The sequence below is a fragment of the Physeter macrocephalus genome, chromosome 17, assembly GCF_002837175.3.
Source record: "Physeter macrocephalus isolate SW-GA chromosome 17, ASM283717v5, whole genome shotgun sequence".
Classification (NCBI taxonomy): Eukaryota; Metazoa; Chordata; class Mammalia; order Artiodactyla; family Physeteridae; genus Physeter; species Physeter macrocephalus.
This window is the reverse complement of record NC_041230.1, coordinates 55,583,239-55,604,346: the sequence shown is the minus strand read 5'-3', so window position 1 is coordinate 55,604,346 and position 21,108 is coordinate 55,583,239. Positions and strand designations below refer to the sequence as shown.

Genomic DNA, 21,108 nt, shown 5'->3' with positions numbered 1-21,108 from the left:
TTCGCCCCGCCCCCACTGCAGCCCAGACCCCAGTCGCCCCGCCCCGTGACGTCACAGGCCCGCCTCGCCTGCCGCCCCCACCCCGGGCCCCCACCCCAGGCAGCCCCACGCCTCACCAACTCGAACCGGTTGTTGACTCGGACGCCCTCTTTCCCTGCGCCCCGGGGGCGCCGGCCACCTGGCCCCCGCTTTGGGGCTTCTTCTTCCACATCATCGTCATCGTGGAGGACAAACTGCAGGGCGCCGGGCCCGAGGGGCTCCTGGCCGCGCTGTTCCCCCCTCAGCCTCCGGAGGGCCCGGCGCGACATAGGACCCAACAGCCGCTGACGTCTAGAGACGGGTAGAAGGAAGAGCCGAAAAGAGAGCGGACGGCGCGCCTGCGCACTTAAGGCGCGGTGTCTGGCGTGTCGCGTCTGCGCGCTACGGCCTTCCGGGACTTCCTCTCTGTCTGCGGTGGCATCAAAGAAGGCGCAGGCACTTCCGGGCGAGTTCTCGTGCGATTTGGGCGCTTCCGCGGGAGGGTGTCTCCGGGTTTTCTGGAGGCGCACCAGCGAGAGACGTTTGGACGGCGCGGGGCTCAAGCATCCAGTAGCGAGTGCGGGCCGGCGGGGCGGGGGCGGGGCCAGGCGGCAGCTGGGGGCGGGTCGCGGGGGGATGCGCCCAGCCGCTGCAGGCCGCCTCCAGGGCTGCCGGCGAGGCAGTTCTGTCCTCATTAAAAGTAGGCGCGTCCAAGCCGAGGAGCTTCCCAAAGCTGCGGATCTGCACCCCCCGCCCAGGGCAGGCTGAAGTCGACCCTTAGGGTACGCCCTGGGCGTTTGCTTTTTGTCGTCATTAGTGCGTCCCAGGTGATTTTCCTCTATATCTAGGTGTGGGAATCCGTGGTCTAAGGTGGAGGCTCGCCACCCTTAACGTGTGTCCTCATCTCCTGCGGGGATTTTTACAGTGAAGGTCGAGGACTCATCCCTAGAAATTCCTATGTGGGGTCTGGCATTGACATTTTTTAAAAGGTCTTCAGGAGCTCAGAGTGTACAGGCAGACTGAGAACCTCTGCTAGAGCAGGATGGTCTGGTGTGGGGAAGGGGCCCTCCCACCCTGACGGAGGAGGGTCGCAGACGACCCTCACTGTGGCGCCAAGCCCTGTCCTGGGTTCTTACCTGGCCCTGGAAGGTAGACGTCCTCCCCTTTATAGGTAAAGAAACTGGGACTCAGAGAGTAAGGAACTGGCCCAGGTAGAATGTGGGTCTGCCTTCCTGTCTGTGGGTCCAGAGCTGAGATGAGGAAGGCTGCTGGCACAGTCCCAGAAGGGAAGCAGGTGTGTGTGCCAGTGCTTGCACCGCTGGCCTGGCAGCCATACTGGTCACTGGGATCTTGAACTGCTTCACGCTGGCTGGCACGTGGCTGCTGCCTCACCCCCCACACACCCCCAATCCAGCCACTAAGAGTCATGCTCAGCACATACAGGACCTCCAGGGCACCATCCTCCTAAAAATTCTGATTGTTCAGGGATCAGGCTAGTTGTTAAATAGATTCTGTGTCACTGCTGTTCCAAGGTGTGACCAGCTTATGCAGGCTTATCGCCTCACCTGTGGATGGAAACGAGAGAAATGTCACCAGGAGCTGCTTCCTGCCCTGCCGTCTGTTAAGCTGGCAGCCGGGGGGCTGTGAGGGGTGCCTTCCTTGAACAGGCAACTCTGAACATGAGCCTCTCCCTGTGCTCCCGAAGGCCTGGTCCTCAGCGAGAAGCTTGATTGTAAACAGTTCTAGAGTGAGCGACCTCCATCTGTCAGGATCTAAACTAGGTGAGCGGAGGCAGGGCTGGGTTCCCTGCGGCAGCACTACAGCTTTCTGCGCCTGGGGTCGGCGGGAGGTTAGCCCCAGCAGCCAGGACAGCAGGACCCTCCTTCCTGACCTCACCCTGGAGCTGTGTGGGCCCTCCTGGCTTAGCCCAGCTGTCCCAGGATGGGGTTTATTCTGTTTTCCGACGGGCTTTCATTTCAAGGTGTTCCTGTGAGGATTAGAACCTGGGCCTCCCCCTATTGGGAGCATGGCCCTGCTCGTGTCACCTGCCCTGTTTCCACACCTGCAGGATTATGTGCCCTCGGAAGTGCTTTCTCCTTGCTGGTTGTGTGACCGGAGGCAATTCTTTACCCTCTCTGTACCACTTTTCTCATTTTAAAATGGGGTTAACAATACTGCCTGCCCATGAAGTGCTCAGAACAAGTGCTGGGAACGGGCTGTTTCTCCTGGGTGCTCTAAGTGTCATCGAGAGTCCTGGACCCTAGCTGAAGAAAGCATCTCACCTGTAGGCCCGTCTGTTACAAGTTCTGTCCGTTGGGGCCTCCTCCGGGCCCATATCTGTGTGCCAGGCCTTAGAGCCTGGCATCCGATAGGCCTGAAGATCCTGGGCAAGCTGTGCATCTGTGGCCAAATTCCCTCACCTCTTTGAGCCTCAGTTTCCTCATCTGTAAGATGCGGGTCACAAGAGAAGCCCCCCTCCTTGTGGGCAGGCAGAGCACCCGGATGCTCACCCACAGGTTTCCCCCAAACCTGCCGGCCCTGAGGGAACCCTTTGCCTAGAGAACAGGAGTAGAGATCTGGCGGATGAGGCCAAAGGGTCCCCAGGCTGGGAGGTGACAGGCAGCAGGCTGTGCGACTGTCACACACACACACACACACACACACACACAGCCCTGTCGGCTCTAGGACCAAGATGGCCAGATCATGGAGTGGGCCTGAGCACGCTTGTGTCATGACGGCACCAGAGAGCAGGTGGCCCCTCAGAGCCCAGTGTCCGCCCTTGGAGCACAGGCCCACCCCTGCAACTGGAGAGCTCTCAGTGCACACCCCGGCCAGGAGACTGTGAGACCACCTTTATTCGGCCAGGAGTGGCCTTGTGTACAATGTACAGAGCTCCTTCCCGTACCAGGAACGCCAGCATCGCCAGGGCCCCCGGGCCAGCACCATCCCCACACCTCTGAGTGTGTGAGGCCAGCGACGCTGGCTGCGTGGCGGGTGGCCGGGGTACGGATGCCAGTTGGGCGCCGGGAGTGAGCTTGGCCTCAGACCTTCCACACGGAGGGCTGGGATGCCCAACGGGGGAATCCTAGCCCACTCAGAGGTTTCCCAGGTGCCTCCGCAGCCCACGGCCCTGCTAGGAGAGCACAGGTGCGGTGGGGGGGGGGGTGCTCCAGGCTCCTGGGGACCAAGGACCCCTGTCCTGGCCTGGACGTCCACCCAGGGAGGGGAAGCTGCCGGAAAAGAAAACGTGCGGGCAGGACCTTCTTCCCCAGAGCCCCAATGCTGGGGCCCTCTGCTGTATGCCCACGTGCCCCCTCCGCATCTGAGTGAGACGATCTGTTCCCATCCACCCCCACCCCCCACCCCGCCCCCTGCTCTGCTCAAGGAATCCTGAGACAGCCTCCCCCAGGGAGGGTCCTGGAGTGAGCCTGACCCCAAATGAACTCTGGGGCCAGAAAGCATGAATATAAATATATATATGCTGTGTGTATATATTATATAAACGTATCTGTATATGTATATATGTACATGCATCACGAGGGCCGGGGGCCGCCGTGCGCCAGGACGGGGGCTTCTCCGCCGGGTCCAGGACTAGCCTGGCTCCTCCCCAGAAGCATGGCCACCCGGGCACCTCGAAAAGCCTCTGACCGGGCGGCCAGGGGGCCACGGCCATCACTTGAGGTCCAGTGTCCAGGTGTTCGGGACGTAGAGGGACCGGGTCTGGCGGGCGCGGCGGGGCGTGGTGTTAAGGGCGTCCACACTCCTGCGGCTGGAGCGCACCACGTCCGCCACGAAGCCGGTGCAGTCGCTGCAGACGTCCTTCAGGATGCAGCCGTGGGTGTAGATGTGCGGGAACTCCTCCTCCACGCTCCGCCAGTGGGGCCCCTGCAGGGGTCTGGGGCAAGACGGGGCCGTCAGGGGTCCTCCCGAGTCTCCACATCCCCCGGCGCCCCCATCAGGCAGAGCAAAGTCCATCCCGCAGCAGCTCTTCCTTGGGAGGAATTTGGGTCCTGGGCTCTGACCTCTCAGCCCCGCCCCACCCCACCCCAGCACACAGGCCCCCGGCCAGCTTCCAGGTGGCCCAGCTTCCAGGTGACCGTGACGCCCGCCCACCCCAGGGACGTCACCAAGGGCAGGCACGCACTGGAAGGCGTCTCTTCTCTGTGCCAGCGTGACTTTGGCGCTTGACACCCTCTGAGGACTCTCGAAGCCCAGCGTGTACACGGGGATGTGTGCAAACTTCTTAGATGGCATCTTCATCTGCAACACAGAGAGACACTCCAGGCACCCTGGTCCCCCCGACAGCCGCCAACACACAGGATGGAGCATTGCGGCCTGTATGTAATCAGTACTTAACATGGATGAGGTGGTCTCTCTATGGCCAAGTGGCAGCATAAAAAGTAAGGGTTTGAAAATAGTGGTGGTAAAAATCCCTCAAACAGATGATTGTTTCTGGGAGGAGGTGTAAAGGGGTGACATCCTTCCAAATGTTATCCTTTACCTCTTTGCACGCCTGCGTGTACGCAGACACCCCAGGCTGCTACAAAATGAGGCTTTCCAAAAACCCTCAAGGAATTTGGGGTGTCAGAAGGAGGACTTCTAGAGAAAGAGATGGGTCTCCTGGCGCTGGCCTACTAACGCGGAATACTTAATTTTTAAAAAAAGGGACCATTTACAAGGGTCTTTAAAAACTGCAGTCTTGGGAAGTGTAGGAGTGGATTTCTCTGGAGGAAGGAGCTGAAGAGGTTGAGTAGTGAGCAGGGATCATCCGACAGGAGACAGCAGAGCCTCTGCGCAGCCCCGGACAGGCCCAGTCAGGCCATAGGGCACCTGAGATGCGGGCCCTCGCTCTGACCCCAGGGGGTCCTCACCTTTATGCTGCAGGAACTGCAGACAGCTCTGGAGAGAAAAGAAGAGGGTTAGCAGTGTCAGCTGTGAGGGGTCCAGCACCCGTCCAGCACACAGGCGAGGCCAGGCTGTCACTGCCTCCTGCCCGACCCCTGGCCACGTCAGTGCTTTACTTTCATTTCACCCCCAAATCTTGCTTTTCTTTTTACTCAGCTCTACACCCAAAATATTTCTGCCCCTCTTCGCTCTTTCTGGGGAGCATCTTGTCTAGAGTGGAGGCTACCTGACCCCTCTCTCCACAAGCACTGTCAGAGCCAGAGGGCCCTCAAGTGAGATGCCCAGCTTTAAGCAGTGATTAACAGTTTTTATTTCCCATACATGATTTCAAAAGTAAATGCCCCTTGTTGTAAAAATGCAAACACTAGAGAGAATTTTAATTTAGACAGGAGTCCCCTCCTGTAAAGACCATCCTAGAGATGATGCCTATCAGCAGTTTCCACTCTCCATATCTAAGCATAAATTAACAAAAACATACATTTAAAATAAAAATACAGTAAATGAAATGGGGTATCATGTGTACTATCCTATAAAGATACACCAGGGCTCTTCTCCACATCAGTACAAATTGTCCAAATTCATTTTTTAAAACAAGGGACCATGCCCTCTTGCATGGATGTGCCATAATTAATTCACCATCAACAAACCTCTGTATTAGTTTGATTTTATTTTACTGTGGTCAGGGAACATACTTTGTATGATATGAATCCTTCCGCATTTTTGAGACTTGTTTTTTGACCCAGAATAGTCAATTTTGGTGAACGTTCCGTGTGCACTTGGTAAGAACATACATGCCACTGTTCGGTCTAGTTTCTCTAAATGTCACTTAGCTCAAGTTGGTGATAGTGTCATTCAAATCTCCTATACCCTTAGGGTTTCATATCTCTAACTATAACCATGGATTTAGCTATTTTTCCTTGCAGTCTGTCAATGTTTTGTTCCATGTATATTGAATCTCCTGCTAGGTGTGGAAAATGTTCAGGATTATGTCCTCCTTTTATCATTATGAAATGAACTCCTTTAACTCTGATAATATTCTTTACTCCATAGTCTACTTTGTATCGTATTAATATATCAACTCAAGCTTTCTTTAGACTACTGTTGGTGTGGTGTATCTTTCTCCACCCATCTCTCTCCAACCAGTTTGTGTCTTTTATTTAATGTACATGTCTTGGGAATTCCATGGCGGTCCAGTGGTTAGGACTCCATGCTTGGGTTTGCAGGGGGCTTGGGTTTGATCCTCGGTCGGGGAACTAAGATCCTGCAAGCCATGCAGCGTAGCCAAAAAATAAAATTAAATTAAAAATAAATTACATGTCTTGTAGACAGCAGATTGTCTCGCTTTCTTTATTCAGTCCGAGAAACTCTACCTTTTAATTGGATTGTTTACACCATTTATGTTTAATGTAACTGTTGATATAATTGGGTTTAAGTCTATCATCTTGTGATTTGTTTTCTTTTTGTCCTATTTGTTCTTTGTTCCCTTTTCCTGTTTATGCTTTCTGTATTGAGTATTTTTTATGATTCCATTTTATCTTCTTTGTTGACATACAAGCCATTCCAGTGGTTGCTTTTGGGCTCATAGGATAGTCTTTAACTTATCACAGTCTTCCTTCAAGTAATATTTTACCATCTCATATAAAAACTTATAACAGCATACTTACAGTCCTCCACCTCTGGTCTTCATGCTATTGTTATATTTTTTACTTACAGATATGTGATAACCCCAAAAATACATTTTTATTAATTTTTTTGCATGCCTGGTAATCTTTGATTGGATAATGGGACACTGAATTTTACCTTGTTGGGTGCTGGGTATTGGTTTACCTTTCAAAGAGGTATAAGAAGATAATCTTATATGTTAGGAGTTGCGGTTCCTAGTGCTCTTATTCCTTTGTGTACATTCAGATCTCCATCTGGTGTCATTTTCCATCTACGTGGCAGACCTCATTTAACATTTGTTCCAGTGTGGGTCTGCTGGTGAAGAATATTTTTGGCTTCTGTATTTCTGGAAATGTCTTTACTTTTGCCTCTTGCTGGGTACAGAATTCTAGATTGACCGTTTTTTTTTTTTTTTTTTCCCTTCTTTCAGTATCTTAAAGATGTTGTTCCACTGACATCTTGCCTGCAATGTTTTGATGAGAAATCTGCAGTCATCTTTCTCTTTCTCTGTACAAAACACGTCTTTATTTGCTGACTGACTTTAGGAATTTCTCTTTATCACCGGTTTTGATCAATTTAATTATTATGTGTCTTGGTGTGATTTTATTCATATTTCTTGTGCTTGGGGTTCACTGGGTTTCTTGTAAGTTTATATTTTTCATAAAATTTGGAAAACCTTTTTAGCTGTTATTTCTTCAAATACTTTTTTGCCCCCACATCTTTGGGGACTTTAATTACACCTATATTAGGCTTCTTAACGTTATCCCACGGCTTGCCAACACCTTTTCCGTTTTTAAATTCTTTTTTCTCTCAATGTTTTTGTTTTGGATAATTTTGTTTTGGATAGTTTCTATTGCTAGGTGTTCAAGTTAACTAATCTTTCCTTCTGCACATTCCTCTGAACGTCTAATCTGCTATAAATCATCCAGTGTAATTTTCATCCCAAACTTTCCAGTTTTCATGTCTAGAGGTTCGATTTGTCTCTTCTTTACCTTTTCCATGTCTTTAACTTTGGCAGCATATGAAATGCAGTTCAAAACTTTTAATGTCCACGGGACTTCCCTGGTGGTCCAGTGGTTAAGACTCCGCACTTCCACTGCAGGGGGCGCGGGGTTCAATCTCTGGCTGGGGAACTCAGATCCCGCATGCTGTGCAGTGTGGCCAAAAAACAAAAACAAAAACAAAAAACAAACCTTTTAATGTCCTTATCTGCTAATCCTAAAATCTGTGTCAGTTCTGGGTGATGTGACTGAATTTTCTCATCATGGGTCATGTTTTCCTGCTTCTTGACGTGCCTGATAATATTTGATTGGATGCCAGGCGTTTTATCTTGCTGGGTGCTGGATATTTTTTTATTCCTATTCTTTTTTTTTTTTTTTTTTTTTTTTTGTGGTATGCGGGCCTCCCTCTGCTGTGGCCTCTCCCGTTGCGGAGCACAGGCTCCGGACGCGCAGGCTCATTGGCCATGGCTCACGGGCCCAGCCGCTCCGAGGCATGTGGGATCCTCCCAGACTGGGGCGCGAACCCAGTTCCCCTGCATCGGCAGGCAGACGCGCAACCACTGCGCCACCAGGGAAGCCCTCCTATTCTTGAGCTTTGCTCTGGGAAGCAGTTAAGATACTTGGGAATAGTTTGGTTCTTTCTGGTCTTGCTTTTGTGATTTGTTAGTTCTAGTGCAGTGCTCAGTCTAGGGGCACTTATTCCCGCTAGTGAGGCAAGACCTTCCTGTGTATTCCACTCAGTGGCCGTGAATCACAACTTTCCACCGTGGCTGGTGGGAATAGACACTATTCCTGGTACTGTTCCTTTGAACCCTTAGGACAGGGTCGGTCAACTTTTCCTGTAAAAGCTCAGATAGTCAACATTTTAGGTGTGGCTAAAGGAATAATAAACAGATGGGTGTGGCTGTGTTCCAATAAAACTTTATTTATAAAATAGGCAGTGAGCCAGATTTGGCCCATGGGCTAGAGTTTGCCAATCTGTGCTTCAAGATGATTCCTTCCAAACCCTCAGTAATTTCCTTGCATGTATGTGCTGATCACAACTCTGAACACTCAAGGGGGACCTTCTGCAGGTCTCTTGAGACCTGCTTCCTGGAGGACTCTCTCCAGAGGGAAGAATTCTAGCTGCCCGGGTCCCCTGGTTCTCAGCTTCAGCTCCTCCACTCCAGGAGCTGAACAGGCTCCAAGTCCAGAGTTGAGGCAGTCCTAGGATAGAGCTCACCCTGTCTGCTTCCCGTTGGTTGCTTGATACCTGATGTCTTGAGAACCAGTGCTTCATGTCTTTGAGGGTTTTTTTTTCTTTCTTTTTGGCTGTTTCATGTGGAAGATGCCTGTCCTGCTTCCTGTTACCCCACCTTGGCTGAAAGTGGGGGCTGCTCAGCTGTTACGATTAAATTAAAAATTCTGTCCCTTCTTCGCACGACTCACAGTGCCTGATAGATCATGCTCAGAACCGCAGGAAGCTCTACTGGACAGAAGCCTAGAGGCTGCTTACCCCTCCTTCCCATGTTAGTTCACAGCCAAGGTGCATTCAAAAGGCTCACTCACCTCTTGCAAAAGAGACAGGTGGGCGGCCAGGAGAACAGTGGGAACTTGGTCCGGCAGCAGCAGCAAATCTGTACGGAAAGGCCTGGTTAGAGCCCAGTTTTGTCCAGAACTCGCCAGGCCCAGTGCTGCCCTCGCCTGCCCCAACCCCGGGCTCCTAACCTTCCCCTTCTTCAGACTGCTGAAGAGCTCCTTATTCTGCACGAACTTCTCCATCTCGGCCTTCACCAGCACACGGCGCACGTCCATCACCTCCTCCACCGTCAGAGCCAGGCTCTCCACGGGGTGGCTGAACTCCTGTGGCAGGAGGCCCGAGGGGCCGGTCTCAGGCTCTCAGGGTGTCTCCATAAGTTCCCCTCTTCCCTGAGGACCCTGGCACCTCCCTGGCCTTGGTCCACCAAGCCCAGCAGCTCCATAAAACGCCCCGCTCCTCAGCTTGGCCACGCCAGGGAGCCGTCCTGCTCCCTAGGACTTCTCTGTGCATGGCTACAGGCCAGGCTTCTCCGACCGGGGCTGGCCCCGCCCACCCCGCCGGCCAGCCCCCAGCCCGACGATGGCCTCGTTGCACATGTAACCCTTCGGCCCGTCCCACCTTCGTTCGCAATGCTCCCAGCCCTGAGGCATCCGCCTCCAGCCTTGCTCCCCACCTGCCAACACCAGGCCCGTCAAAGCCAGCCAGGGTCCCCAGGCCCACTGCCCCTCCTCCTGGAACCCTCCCCCCCCACCTCCCTGCCAGCGCCAACCATCCACTGCGACTCCAGTCCGCCAGTCAGGTGGTTGCACCTGCCCACCTCGTCATAACCGCCCGGCCCTTTGGGCCGCCACGGCGAGTACACCCTGTCCTAGCCCCCAGGGGAACATCCTGTGTTCTTAGGACAGAACTCGATCTCTCAAAGCGTCCGTTCCTCTTCTATAAGCGGGGCATTTCAGCTCCACTGAGAGGACGCAGTGCCTGGCGCCCGGAATCGAAACGTTAGCTACCAAGATGAGGCGGCTTGGGAGGCACCAGAGGCTGGTGGGAGTTGGACAGCGTTTATGGGTCAGACTTTCAGGATTGTCCTATTTAGGCTTGTTGGTCAGCTGCTACTGTGCGGCATCGGGTGGGTCTGGAACCCCGTGTTCTTCTCTGACCAGAAGCGTCCACGTCCTCTGGCTGCTGATTTCTGTTTCTAGTAGCCTGATGGTGCTGTTTATATTTGAACAATTCCCCTCTAAACCTTACAGATGTTACACTAACTGCACACATTGCCAAGAGATCGCAAGCTGGGTGCTCGGCAGATCGGGCCGAGCACATACTCGGGTAGAGGCAAGGCCACTCCAGTTCTCGGGTTTGACAGCCAAGCCGCTCGGAAGAGAAACACTCACGGGACTTGTAAAATTCAAACACGTCCCCCGAATCCTTGACGTCCCTGCTGTCAAGAAGTGGCCCCCTGAGTAGGACTCAGTGACTCATTTGTACTGAACGGGTAAGGTGGAAGTGACAGTGTGTCCCCTCCGAGCCTGGGTCATAAAGACACTGGCTTCCTCCTGGCTCTCGGATCGCTCACCCTGGGGGGAGCCACGTGTGAGGGCACTCAGGCAGCCCCGGGGAGAGGCCACGCCGGAGAAGCTGAGGCCTCCTGCCCACGGCCGGGGGAGGAGCCTCCTTGGAGGCGGGTGGGGCCTTCAGGTGAGACGGGAGCCCTGCCGACACTCCAGCTGCAGCCTCACTCGAGTCCGAGCCGGGGCCACCGGGGCCAGCCACTTCTGGGGCTCGGACCCACAGAAACCGACATCGTGAGTGTGTTGTTGTAGCTGCTAGGTTTGCCAGCTGCAGCCTCACTCCGAGTCCGAGCCAGGGCCACCAGGCCGAGCCACTTCTGGGCTCGGGACCCACAGAAACTGACATCGTAAGTGTGTTGTTGTAGCTGCTAAGTTTGGGGGTGATTTTTTACGCGGCAACAGAGACCTAATACAGGACTCAGAGGCGAAAGCATGCCCTTCGGTTGGGGAGTATTAACAGTAACACGACCGTAACTTCCCAAAGCCTTTGAACATCTGTTCTCACTTGAGGCCCTTGGTGAAACTTCAAGGCGGCGAGTGTGACACCCACACCCTGGACGCTCCTCCACGCGCCAGCAAGGTGCCCTGTGGCCCCCCAGGCACTTCACTGCTCTCACCCATTTGATAAAATCATGTGCAAGGCTCAGGTCCAAGCGGGGACCTCAGACCCTCAGCCGCTGTTAGCGCTTCACAACGAAAAGTCAGACAAAATTCACAGCCCATGAAACTGAGGCACAGAGAGGGAACGGCACAGGCTCGAGACCTGAGGAAGGGCTCTCCGGTGTCACCACGCTGCCTTCCAGACACAGGGCGCTGGGCTTCTCACCGGTCCTGACCCCCCAGAGATGGAACTGGGCTTACCCAGGCCCTTCTCCCCTTGGCGAGGCCCTTCTCCGGCCCGGGGGGCCGCAGTGCCCAGAAGGTCCAGGGGGTGGCAGCAAAGCCCAACCTGCCCAGATGACCCTGCACACCGATGAGGGGAGCCCTCACCGCTCCTGAGCCCAGGCGGCACACCAGCCCATCACCGCCACCCCGGACGACAGCGCCTCCGTCACTCACCAGCCACCGGTGATTGGCGTCTGGGGCCTCGGAGGGCCCTGGCCTGTCCTCGACCGAGCCCAGGTCACTGCGTGGCGGGGAGCTGGGGTCAGGCCGGGACTGGACGCTGACAGAACCTGGTAGAAGAGCCGGGGGCTGTCAGGACAACCTGCAGGAGTTCTGGCGTCGGGACAGCTGTGCCCAGGGAAGGGGGAGATGGCCCTCCAGGCAGCAGATGACGGTGCGGTGGTTTCCCGGGGGTGAGGGGTCTAGTAGAGGACACGTCACCCACATCGAGGGCCTGTGCAGTGTGGCAGGCCAGAGGGGCCCGTTTCTGAGCCCCATGATGGGGCCATGGCAGCCTTGGTCAGCGCCCCTCACCACACTTTGCCTGGAGACCCAGAGGGGCGGAGAGGGTTGGAGGGGGAAGAGGGGGTCCACCTCCACCATGGCGGGGGACAGTGAGGTACGGAATCCCTGGCCTGGACCTCTTCACACCAGGAGTGAATCATAGCCACTAAATGAGACCATCCCGGGAGGGGCCAGAAAGCAACACGGGGGCTCAAGGTGACCTTGAGGGGAGAGGAGGGGGCCTGGCCATGCCTGGTGGGAGGCACTGGGCGGGGTGGCAACCCTGTGACCCGGGGCACTTGGTGGGGCCCAGCCTTCACCACGGAGGGGACCAACTAACCCCGCGTGGCCAGCAGAACCGTACCATCCTGCGTGCTGACCGACGGGGGAAAGGGCGGGGCTCGTGACAAAACCCAGGGCCCTGGTCAGGCTCCAGAGTGGTGTGTGCTACTCTGTGGGCACGTCTCCACTGACAGAAAGACTAGGAGGATCTGTCAATCCGTCCATCCGTCCAGCTTTCTTTCTATACACCAACATGCCAACAGCAATTATCCCTAGGTAATAGAATCACGGGAACTTTTTCTTTAAGTTTTACGACGAATATGTATTACTAATTTAATAAAGTTTTAAAAGGTGGGGGATGGCTGCCTGGGGTGATAAACACCCTTCCTGCAGGTGCGAGCTCCCTGTACCCTCTGAAGCCGCTGGGACCGGGCAGGGGCAAAGGGCACCCACAGGAGGGCGCCCGGGGAAGGGAGGGCAGCACCCACCCGGCTCCTGGCCACTGGGCGTCCAGGACTGCACGCTGCCCGCACGCGGCCGAGCCCGCTCCAGGCCTCCAGGGGGCTGCAGGCCAGAGGTCACCTCGCTCCGGAGCTGGGCCAGGTCGTGCTCCGAGAAAGAGCGGTCTCGCCTCAGTGTCACCTCCCCACACGGCGACTCTTCCTCCTGCGAACACGCCAGCCCGGCACCTCCCTGACCTCTCTGCCCACCAGTGCCTCCTGCCGGTCCTTGGGCCGAGGTGTCGGGCACAGGGGCCTCCGCTACACACTGCCCAGGCCAGGGGGAGGCGGGTGCCTCGAAAACCACACCCTGGTCTGCGGCCCCTGGAAAGTCCTGGGAGGGCAGGTGGGGCCCGTGGACATGGCCACCACCCTGGTCTCTAGGCTCAGAGGGCAGCAGCCAGGATACAGAGCCCCGCTGGGACATGCTGGCTTTTCACCTCCGAGGGGGGCTGCCCAGCTTCCCAGCCCCAGGCAGACGGAGCGCTCTGCTTTAGACCTTTTTGTGCAGAGGCCACAGTGGCTCAAGGCCACCGTCCCAGTGACCCTTCTGAGCCACCAAGATGGGAAAGGGTCCTGAGCCCGGCCATGCTTGCCCCCAGGGCAGACCCAGCCCCACAGCAGGACACCAGCTTCAAAGCAGGGCGCGCCCCACAGAGCTGGACACCAGACACTGGCTGTGTCCTTGCCCCCTCCCCCTCCCTCCTCCCCTTCATCCTCCCCCTCCCTCCTCCCCCTCCCCTCCCTCTCCCTCCTCCCCCTCCCTCCTCCCCCTTCCTCCCCCCACCTCCCCCGCTCCTCCTCAGTCCCTCTTCAGGAACCCGGGGGCTCTGACCTCGGATATGTTCATCTCCTCCATCTCAGCCAACGTGGGCGCCTTGAGCAGGACCCGGGGCCGTGGGCGCTGGGCACTGCTCCTGGCATCCGTGACGGACAGGTTGATGCAGGAAGTGGACTTGCTGTCCCCAGAACAGGCGTTGAGGATGCAGGGCAGAGAGCCGAACCCTGGGGCAGGCAGCAGGTGAGGCAGGACAGGACAGGACGGGTTGGGGGGCGGGGCAAGGGGCAGGGGAGGGGGCGCCCCGTGCTCACCCCGCCCGTCCCAGCGCCTGCCCTCCACGGGGCGCAGCCGGCGTTCCTGCTTGATCTCCTCCAGGATCTTCTCGTGCAGCGTTCTCTGTTTCTGGGGTAAGGGGCGAAGTCTTCTCTCTGAGACCTGCAGGGGGTGTGGCAGCGCCAGGTGGGGGCCGACTCCCAAGCTGGGGAGCCCACGGCATCACGGGGGCGGACGTGGAGGCCCTGCGTGCCCCTGGGGCAGTGAGCGCCCTACAGCCGACCTTCCAAACGCCCCAAGGGAGCCGGTACCTGCTTCAGCGGGGGCCGGGAGCGGATGAAGTCCAGGATAAGTTCGTGGGCATCCTTCTTCACCCTGGGAGGGATGTCCCCGTTGACCTGTGTGTGGGGTGAGGGCAGCAAGGCTAAGGGCCCATCTGCCAGGGCTGCGGCCTTGAGAAGGGCTCATGCAGCCATGGGCAGCGCCTGGCCCTCACTCCAGCCTGCCTCTCAGTGGCTGTGCGGCCGTGGCCTTCAAGGCCTGACCACAAGCTTTCCCTGCATCTCAGATTCTTCATGTGGAAATGGGGGTCAGTGGCACCACCTCATAGGGTTATCATAACAATGAAATTAACTCGCACGTTTAAGATTCTCAGCGATGCTGGCACACAGCAAGGGCTGTGTGAGCGTTAAATGGGACAATCCTGCAGCCTCAGCTCCTGCCCCTGGTCCCCTTCTCCCTGCCCCTGTCACACTGTGTCCCTGAAAGGACCGTGCGCCATGTGACTCCGGGCCACGTCTGCCCCAGTTCAGTGGCCAGCACACCAAGCAGGGGCTCCAGCGAGCAGAGGGGGCTGAACGTGGACCCCCTTCAACACGGCTTACCATGACCTTGAGAGGCCCACCATGACCTCGAGAGGCCCACCATGACCTCGAGGGGCCCACCATGACCTAGAGAGGCCCACCATGACCTCGAGGGGCCCACCATGACCTAGAGAGGCCCACCATGACCTAGAGAGGCTCACCATGACCTAGAGAGGCCCACCATGACCTAGAGAGGCTCACCATGACCTCGAGGGGCCCATCATGACCTAGAGAGGCCCACCATGACCTAGAGAGGCCCACTATGACCTTGAGAGGCTCACCATGACCTAGAGAGGCTCACCATGACCTCGAGTGGCCCACCATGACCTAGAGAGGCCCACCATGACCTAGAGAGGCCCACCATGACCTCGAGGGGCCCACCATGACCTAGAGAGGCCCACCATGACCTCGAGGGGCCCACCATGACCTCGAGGGGCCCACCATCACCTCGAGGGGCCCACCATGACCTCGAGGGGCCCACCATGACCTCGAGGGGCCCACCATGACCTCGAGGGGCTCACCATGACCTTGCGCAGCTTGTAGTTCCTGGCGCGGATGTCCTGCATCAGCATCTCGAAGGGGGTGAGCTGGAACTCTGTGGGCAGGGTGTTGAACTCCTGCTCCTGCACCTTCTTCAGCTTCACTCCGTGGCGGAGCTCCCGCATGAGCTGGACCCAGAGTCGGGCCTGGGCCCCACAGAAGATGAAAATGGCCCTTAGCCCCGGGCAGGGCTCCCGGGCTGTGCCCTGGGCCAGCGGGAGCCATGTCTTACCCAGTCCGTGCGCCCCAGGCTGTCGAGCTCCATCAGGGGCTTCTCTGACTGCGGCTCATCCTCCCGAAGCTTCTGCAGCATCTGTAAATCCAGGAGAAATGGGAGAACAGCAGCTGTGGGGCTGTGGGCCCCGCTGGTCTGTCCCCCTGGGGACGCTTGCGTACCACATGGGCTACGAGTCCACCAGCTAAAAAAGGGACAAGTGGGCATTTTGGACAAGGCTTTGGGGCTCAGAATGATATCTGGGGGAACCAAGCCATCAGCCTTGGAGCCACGCGGGAACACTTGCGTCCCACTGGCTATCTGTGGCCGCATCTCCCAGGCAAGGGCAGGGGAGAAAGCGCAACCTCCACATAGCACCCACACAGTACCTCCTGGCTGCAGGAGGATCTGCCCCCTTCCCTCACTGATCCCCTCAGTGAGGGCTTCAGACCTCAGCTCACAGGGCCCCCGGGCCCCAAGCACACCCACCCTCATGGGACACCCTCGGCCGCTTCTCTGCACACGATCCCATCTGCAGCTGTACGTTTATCAGCTGCTTTGATTGTTGTCTGAATGGTTGGCTCCATGAGGCCAGAGCCATATTTTCTGTTTTCGCTTTTATTTTTTTATCTTAGTGTTTCTGGCTCCTAGCACTGTGTGACACATGCTAGGTCTTAAACATTTGTTGAATGAATAAATGAATCAATAAATGGGTAGTTGGATGGGTGGGTGGACAGCCGAGAGAGTGAGTTACTCAGCAGGTCACGGCAAACAGTCACAGGGATGTATTTCACAAACTGGGAAAAATGCTGCCATCATGGTGAGGGCCCAAGAAGGATGTTGGGGACTGTTAGGTAGCTGTTCTATGCTGAGAATTTGGGAAGATGATGCCAGGTTCGTTGCCGTGGATCTTGGCAGCAGCTGGGGCTCTGCTCTCACCAATCTTCCACCCTGGAGAAGCAGCTGCCTTAAGCACACAGCCTCGCCCTCCCCATGCCCCAAATCAGACAGAACCGGTTACCCTGGCTTTCATCCCAAGCCACCTGCCAAACTGCTTCGGGATGCTCTACAAAACTCTGCCAAGTCTCTGAGAAGCACAAGGTGTGTGATTCTAAAAACAGGCCCGTGTGTGACCTGGAGGTCTCCGCAAAGGGCATGAAGACGGGTCTCCTGTCCTTCCTGGAGTATCTCTACCTGCCCCCTGAGTAGGCTGTTTCTGCCCCAAAGGCCAGCCCAGCTGCGCCCCACCAACGGCCTCCCTCTCACCACCTCCTCCAATTTCCCAGACTTCTCTTGGGTCAACTGCTTGAAGTCTAGAGATGTTTGCTCCTAAAACAAAGAGCTTTTATTGCCTGGGTAAGGAATTGACCTCAGCAACAGGACAGGTGAGAGAAGAGCATTAGGACCATCCACAATGAGAGCACTGGAAGGACATGTCTGAGATGCCGGGGAAGCGTGGGGAGGGAAGAAGGGGGATGGGGCTTCGGCTGTGCAGGCTGTGCAGAGGGGCCACCCCCCTTGGGCGAGGACTGGGCTGCAGATGAGGGCCAAGTGGCTCAAGCAACACCTGAATTGTCCTGCGCTGGGTCCCAGGCCCATCGATCAAAACAACCCTGAGAACCTGCTCAAGCTCAGGGCCAGGGAAGCTGTGCAGGAACGCTTCCTGGTCGGAGGAAACGAGAGACACGTGCCCATAAAGGGCCAGGGTGGAATCAGGGACCAGCAACAGCTAATTCCAAAAATACCTCCCAACCTCTCCAAAATCTCTGTTTTTTCTCATCTGTGAAATGCTGGTGGAAGGCAGGGGTCCCTGTGGGCTGTGACCCCCGTTTCGAGGAAACACCTCAGTTCCTGCCAAGGGAGAGGCTGGGAGAGCTGGGGCGGAGACTGTCACCTCCTGTGACTTTGAGACCACGAAGAAGCAGAGCAGCCCCGGGAGAAGGCCGGCTGGGAGCCGGTCAGGCCCCCTCTGCTCTGTACTAGCTGTGGCGTGGGGCAAGGACTGGACACAGCTTCTCAGAGGCTTTCCAACTGCTCATCTGGAAAAAGGGTGGTAACCGCGGAGGGAGGTGGAGGGGAACAGCAGACTGTCACCAGCGGGGCAAACACCTGGGCGAGTGTCCTCTCACTGAACCGCCCACCTCCCCAAAGCTCCGGCACGCTGGCACCTCTGCATGGGTCCTGGGCCGCCCTCTGCACCCTATTTTCAGAAGGAACCATCACCTGGGCAGGTGAGCCGGAGGCAGGAGGCACAGCCCCTTTTGCAGATGTAAACATGGGGATCAGGGAAGTTAATAACTAACTGAGAGGCAACAGGAGTGAGGTCACGGGGTAAAGGTGCCACTTACGCAAGTGTCTGAGCCTCAGTTCCCTCCTGTGCAAAACCGGGTAAGCAGGAGGTGTGCGGGTTAAGCTAAAACCTACAAAGCCTTCAGGGCAGTTGCAGTCCACCCCCTGTGGACCGACAGGGGGACACAGGGAAGGAGGCAGGGACTGGGACGGACAGTCCGGCCCCGCCCACCCGGCCCCACCTCTGCGGGTGGAGGTGCCTTCACGGCCCCACCCCTTGCCCCACCCGCCCCCACGTGCTCCGCCTGCCCCACCCTCAGCCCCTCCCAGACGCCCCCACGTCCTTGGTCCCTACGGCCTGCGCGCCCCACAGTCTCCACTCACCTCCTTGGCCTCCCGCACCCTGGCGAGGAAGGCGCGCAGCTCCAGCGTCTCCACGAAGAGTGCGCGGCACACGGCCTGGTAGTGGGTCTGAGCGCCCCGGGGCTCGGTCAGGCGCGCGGCGCACAGGCGCATGGCCTGTGTGAAGGTGCGCACGGCGCGGGGGCCGCCCTCGGCCTCCTCCTCCTCCTCGGGGGCCCCGTAGCCCTCGTCGGCTGCCCCGCCACCGCCGTCGTCGTCGCGGTCGCTGTTGGCCATGAGGTCGATGAGCCGCTCCAGCTGCGGGCTGAGCTCACGCTCCTCGTGCTCCGCCAGCCCCCAGTCCAGCGCGCGGTAGATGGCGAAGCCCAGCGACTGAACCACCTGCGGGAGAGCGGCCCGCGGTCACAAACAGGCAGGGAGGGCACACACGCACGGGAGGGGGGCCGGGAGGGGGCCGGCGGCGGGCCTGGGTCCCAGCCGCCGCAGGAGAAGGTCACCACCGCGCGGCTTCTCATGGTGAAATGGAACAGCAGCTGTCCTCCCTGGGGACGCGCCCAGGGTCACCCACACGGGGAACAGGGTACTCCCCGAGCAGCACCGCCACCGTGGAAAACTGTGTGGCAAGTTCTTGTAACCCAACACGCTTTTACCACGGGACTGCAGCTCCTCTCGGGGGAACTGAGCCGAGAGAGAGGAAGAACGTGTATCCGTACAAGTTGTGAGCTGGGCAGCCGTGCGGAGCCCTGACACCCGTGCACAGCCCAGAGCCGGAACTCCAGGCTGCTGGGCTCCGCATACACGGAGCCCTAAGCAAGACAAATCGCATCTACAGTCACCAAGGGCAGGCCCATGGCTCCCAGCCGGCATGGGGGTTGGAGAAGCCCAGGAACTTCGGGGACGTTGGAAAAGGTCTGTATTCTTGAGTACAGTGTTGCTTACATGGCATACACACTGGTCAGAACTCACCAAATGTAAAGCTTACCCCAACAACTTTGTTTAAAAAAAGACAGAGAGGGGCTTCCCTGGTGGCGCAGTGGCTGAGAGTCCGCCTGCCGATACGGGGGACACGGGTTCGTGCCCCGGTCCGAGAAGATCCCACGTGCCGCGGAGCGGCTGGGCCCGTGAGCCGTGGCCGCTGAGCCTGCGCGTCCGGAGCCTGTGCTCCGCAACGGGAGAGGCCACAACAGTGAGAGGCCCGCGTACCGCAAAAAAAAAAAAAAAAAGACAGAGAGGCAACCTAATGAAACATTAGCTTTCATATGCTATAACAGTATATTTTAAATCAGAAGAGAAAGACTAGCTTATTCGATAAAGTTTGACACTGGAACTCACCAGAAGCAAGATCCCCTCCCTTAAGTATTTTAAGCTGCATGTAAACTTCAATGTATGTAAATTTAACCTGAAAAAGAAAAACCTAAAAAATAACTGTACCTGAGTACGGGGAGCAGGGTGGGGTCACCAGGGGGCAGGTGGGGAGGGAAGGGGTGGGGCCCGCAGGGAACAGGTGTGTCCTTAGTTGTGGGGCCCACCATGCTATTCTGCTGGCTTTGTATATGCTTGAAATTCTTTCTCCATAATAAGTTTTTTTTTAAATTTATTAATTAATTTATTTATTTTTGGCTGCATTGGGTACTCGTTGCTGCGCGCGGGCTTTCTCTAGTTGCGGCGAGCGGGGGCTACTCTTAGTCGCGGTGCAAGGGCTTCTTCCTGTGGCGGCTTCTCTTGTTGCGGAGCATGGGCTCTAGGCACGCGGGCTTCAGTAGTTGTGGCACGTGGGCTCAGTAGTTGTTGCTCGCGGGTTCTAGAGTACAGGCTCAGTAGTTGTGGCACACGAGCTTAGCTGCTCCGCGGCATGTGGGATCTTCCCAGACCAGGGCACGAACCTGTGTCCCCTGCGTTGGCAAGCGGATTCTTAACCACTGTGCCACCAGGGAAGTCCCATAATAAGTTTTTTAAAAAGTAGATTAGCACATTAGAAATATGAGTCCTGCAGTAGAGAGACCTCTTCACTCTGCTTTCAATTTTACTTGGCGGGGAACCCTGTTTTCACAGACTGCCATTAACATCTAGGAATCCAGCTTCTGTGGAAGACAGTCATCTGTCCCAGTGTCGTGTGCACCCGACAGTCCCTGCTCACACAGTGGCCCTGGGACACGGGTCTGCTTGACAGGGAGGCACCAAGGGGAAAGCAGCTCCATGCCAACCAGTGGCTCAGCTGAGCACAAGAAATAAGAATAAGGAAGCTGGACTTCCCTGGTGGCGCAGTGGTTAAGAATCCGCCTGCCAATGCAGCGGACAGGAGTTCGAGCCCTGGTCTGGGAAGATGCCACATGCCGCAGAGCAACTAAACCTGCAAGCCACAACTACTGAGCCCGCATGCCACAACTACTGAAGTCCATGCGCCTAAAGCCCGTGCTCCACAACGAGAAGCCACCGCCACGAGAACCACGTGCACTACAGTGAAGAGTAGCCCCCGCTCACTGCAACTAGAGAAAGCCCGCGGGCAGCAACGAAGACCCAACGCAGCCAAAAATAAATAAATAAATCCTTAAAAAAAAAAAAAAAGAAGGAAGCTGCGTCCAGTGCGCACGGCACTTTTTGTGTTTGAAACTGCTTTCGTGGTTTCCCTGGAGGACAACGATGCAAAAGATACACACACGCGGGGGCTTCCCTGGTGGCGCAGTGGTTGAGAGTCCGCCTGCCGATGCGGGGGACGCGGGTTCGTGCCCCGGTCCGGGAAGATCCCACATGCGGAGCGGCTGGGCCCGTGAGCCGTGGCCGCTGAGCCTGCGCATCCGGAGCCTGCGCTCCGCAACGGGAGGGGCCACAACAGTGAGAGGCCCGCGTACCGCAAATAATAATAATAATAATAAATCAAGAGGGCTTCCCTGGTGACGCAGTGGTTGAGAGTCCGCCTGCCGATGTGGGGGACACGGGTTCG

The 21,108-nt window shown here is 56.8% G+C and overlaps 2 protein-coding genes across 4 annotated transcripts in view; both read right to left on the bottom strand.

Annotated features, from left to right (window-relative positions):
* The window catches only part of TCF25 (TCF25 ribosome quality control complex subunit), a 23,808-nt gene extending 23,381 nt beyond the window's left edge, over nt 1–427 (bottom strand). The window contains exon 1 of one of the 2 annotated variants that reach the window (XM_007125488.3): nt 117–427. In XM_007125488.3, the coding sequence (XP_007125550.1) occupies nt 117–308 (192 nt within the window). In that variant the 5' untranslated portion in view covers nt 309–427. The remainder of the gene's footprint in view (nt 1–116) is intronic. The other variant, XM_007125489.4, reaches the window with a different exon arrangement.
* Nucleotides 428–3,527: 3,100 nt separating this feature from the next.
* Nucleotides 3,528–21,108, bottom strand: part of SPIRE2 (spire type actin nucleation factor 2) — a 30,109-nt gene continuing 12,528 nt past the window's right edge. The window contains exons 3-15 of one of the 2 annotated variants that reach the window (XM_028478215.2): nt 18,189–18,548; nt 15,534–15,614; nt 15,283–15,447; nt 14,210–14,296; nt 13,937–14,060; nt 13,680–13,849; nt 12,833–13,010; nt 11,733–11,848; nt 9,294–9,428; nt 9,135–9,202; nt 4,890–4,917; nt 4,163–4,278; nt 3,528–3,913 (exon numbers count right to left, since the gene is read on the bottom strand). In XM_028478215.2, coding sequence (XP_028334016.1) covers nt 3,691–3,913; nt 4,163–4,278; nt 4,890–4,917; nt 9,135–9,202; nt 9,294–9,428; nt 11,733–11,848; nt 12,833–13,010; nt 13,680–13,849; nt 13,937–14,060; nt 14,210–14,296; nt 15,283–15,447; nt 15,534–15,614; nt 18,189–18,548 — 1,851 coding nt within the window. In that variant the 3' untranslated portion in view covers nt 3,528–3,690. Of the gene's footprint in view, nt 3,914–4,162; nt 4,279–4,889; nt 4,918–9,134; nt 9,203–9,293; nt 9,429–11,732; nt 11,849–12,832; nt 13,011–13,679; nt 14,061–14,209; nt 14,297–15,282; nt 15,448–15,533; nt 15,615–18,188; nt 18,549–21,108 lie in introns of both variants that reach the window. The other variant, XM_055079123.1, reaches the window with a different exon arrangement.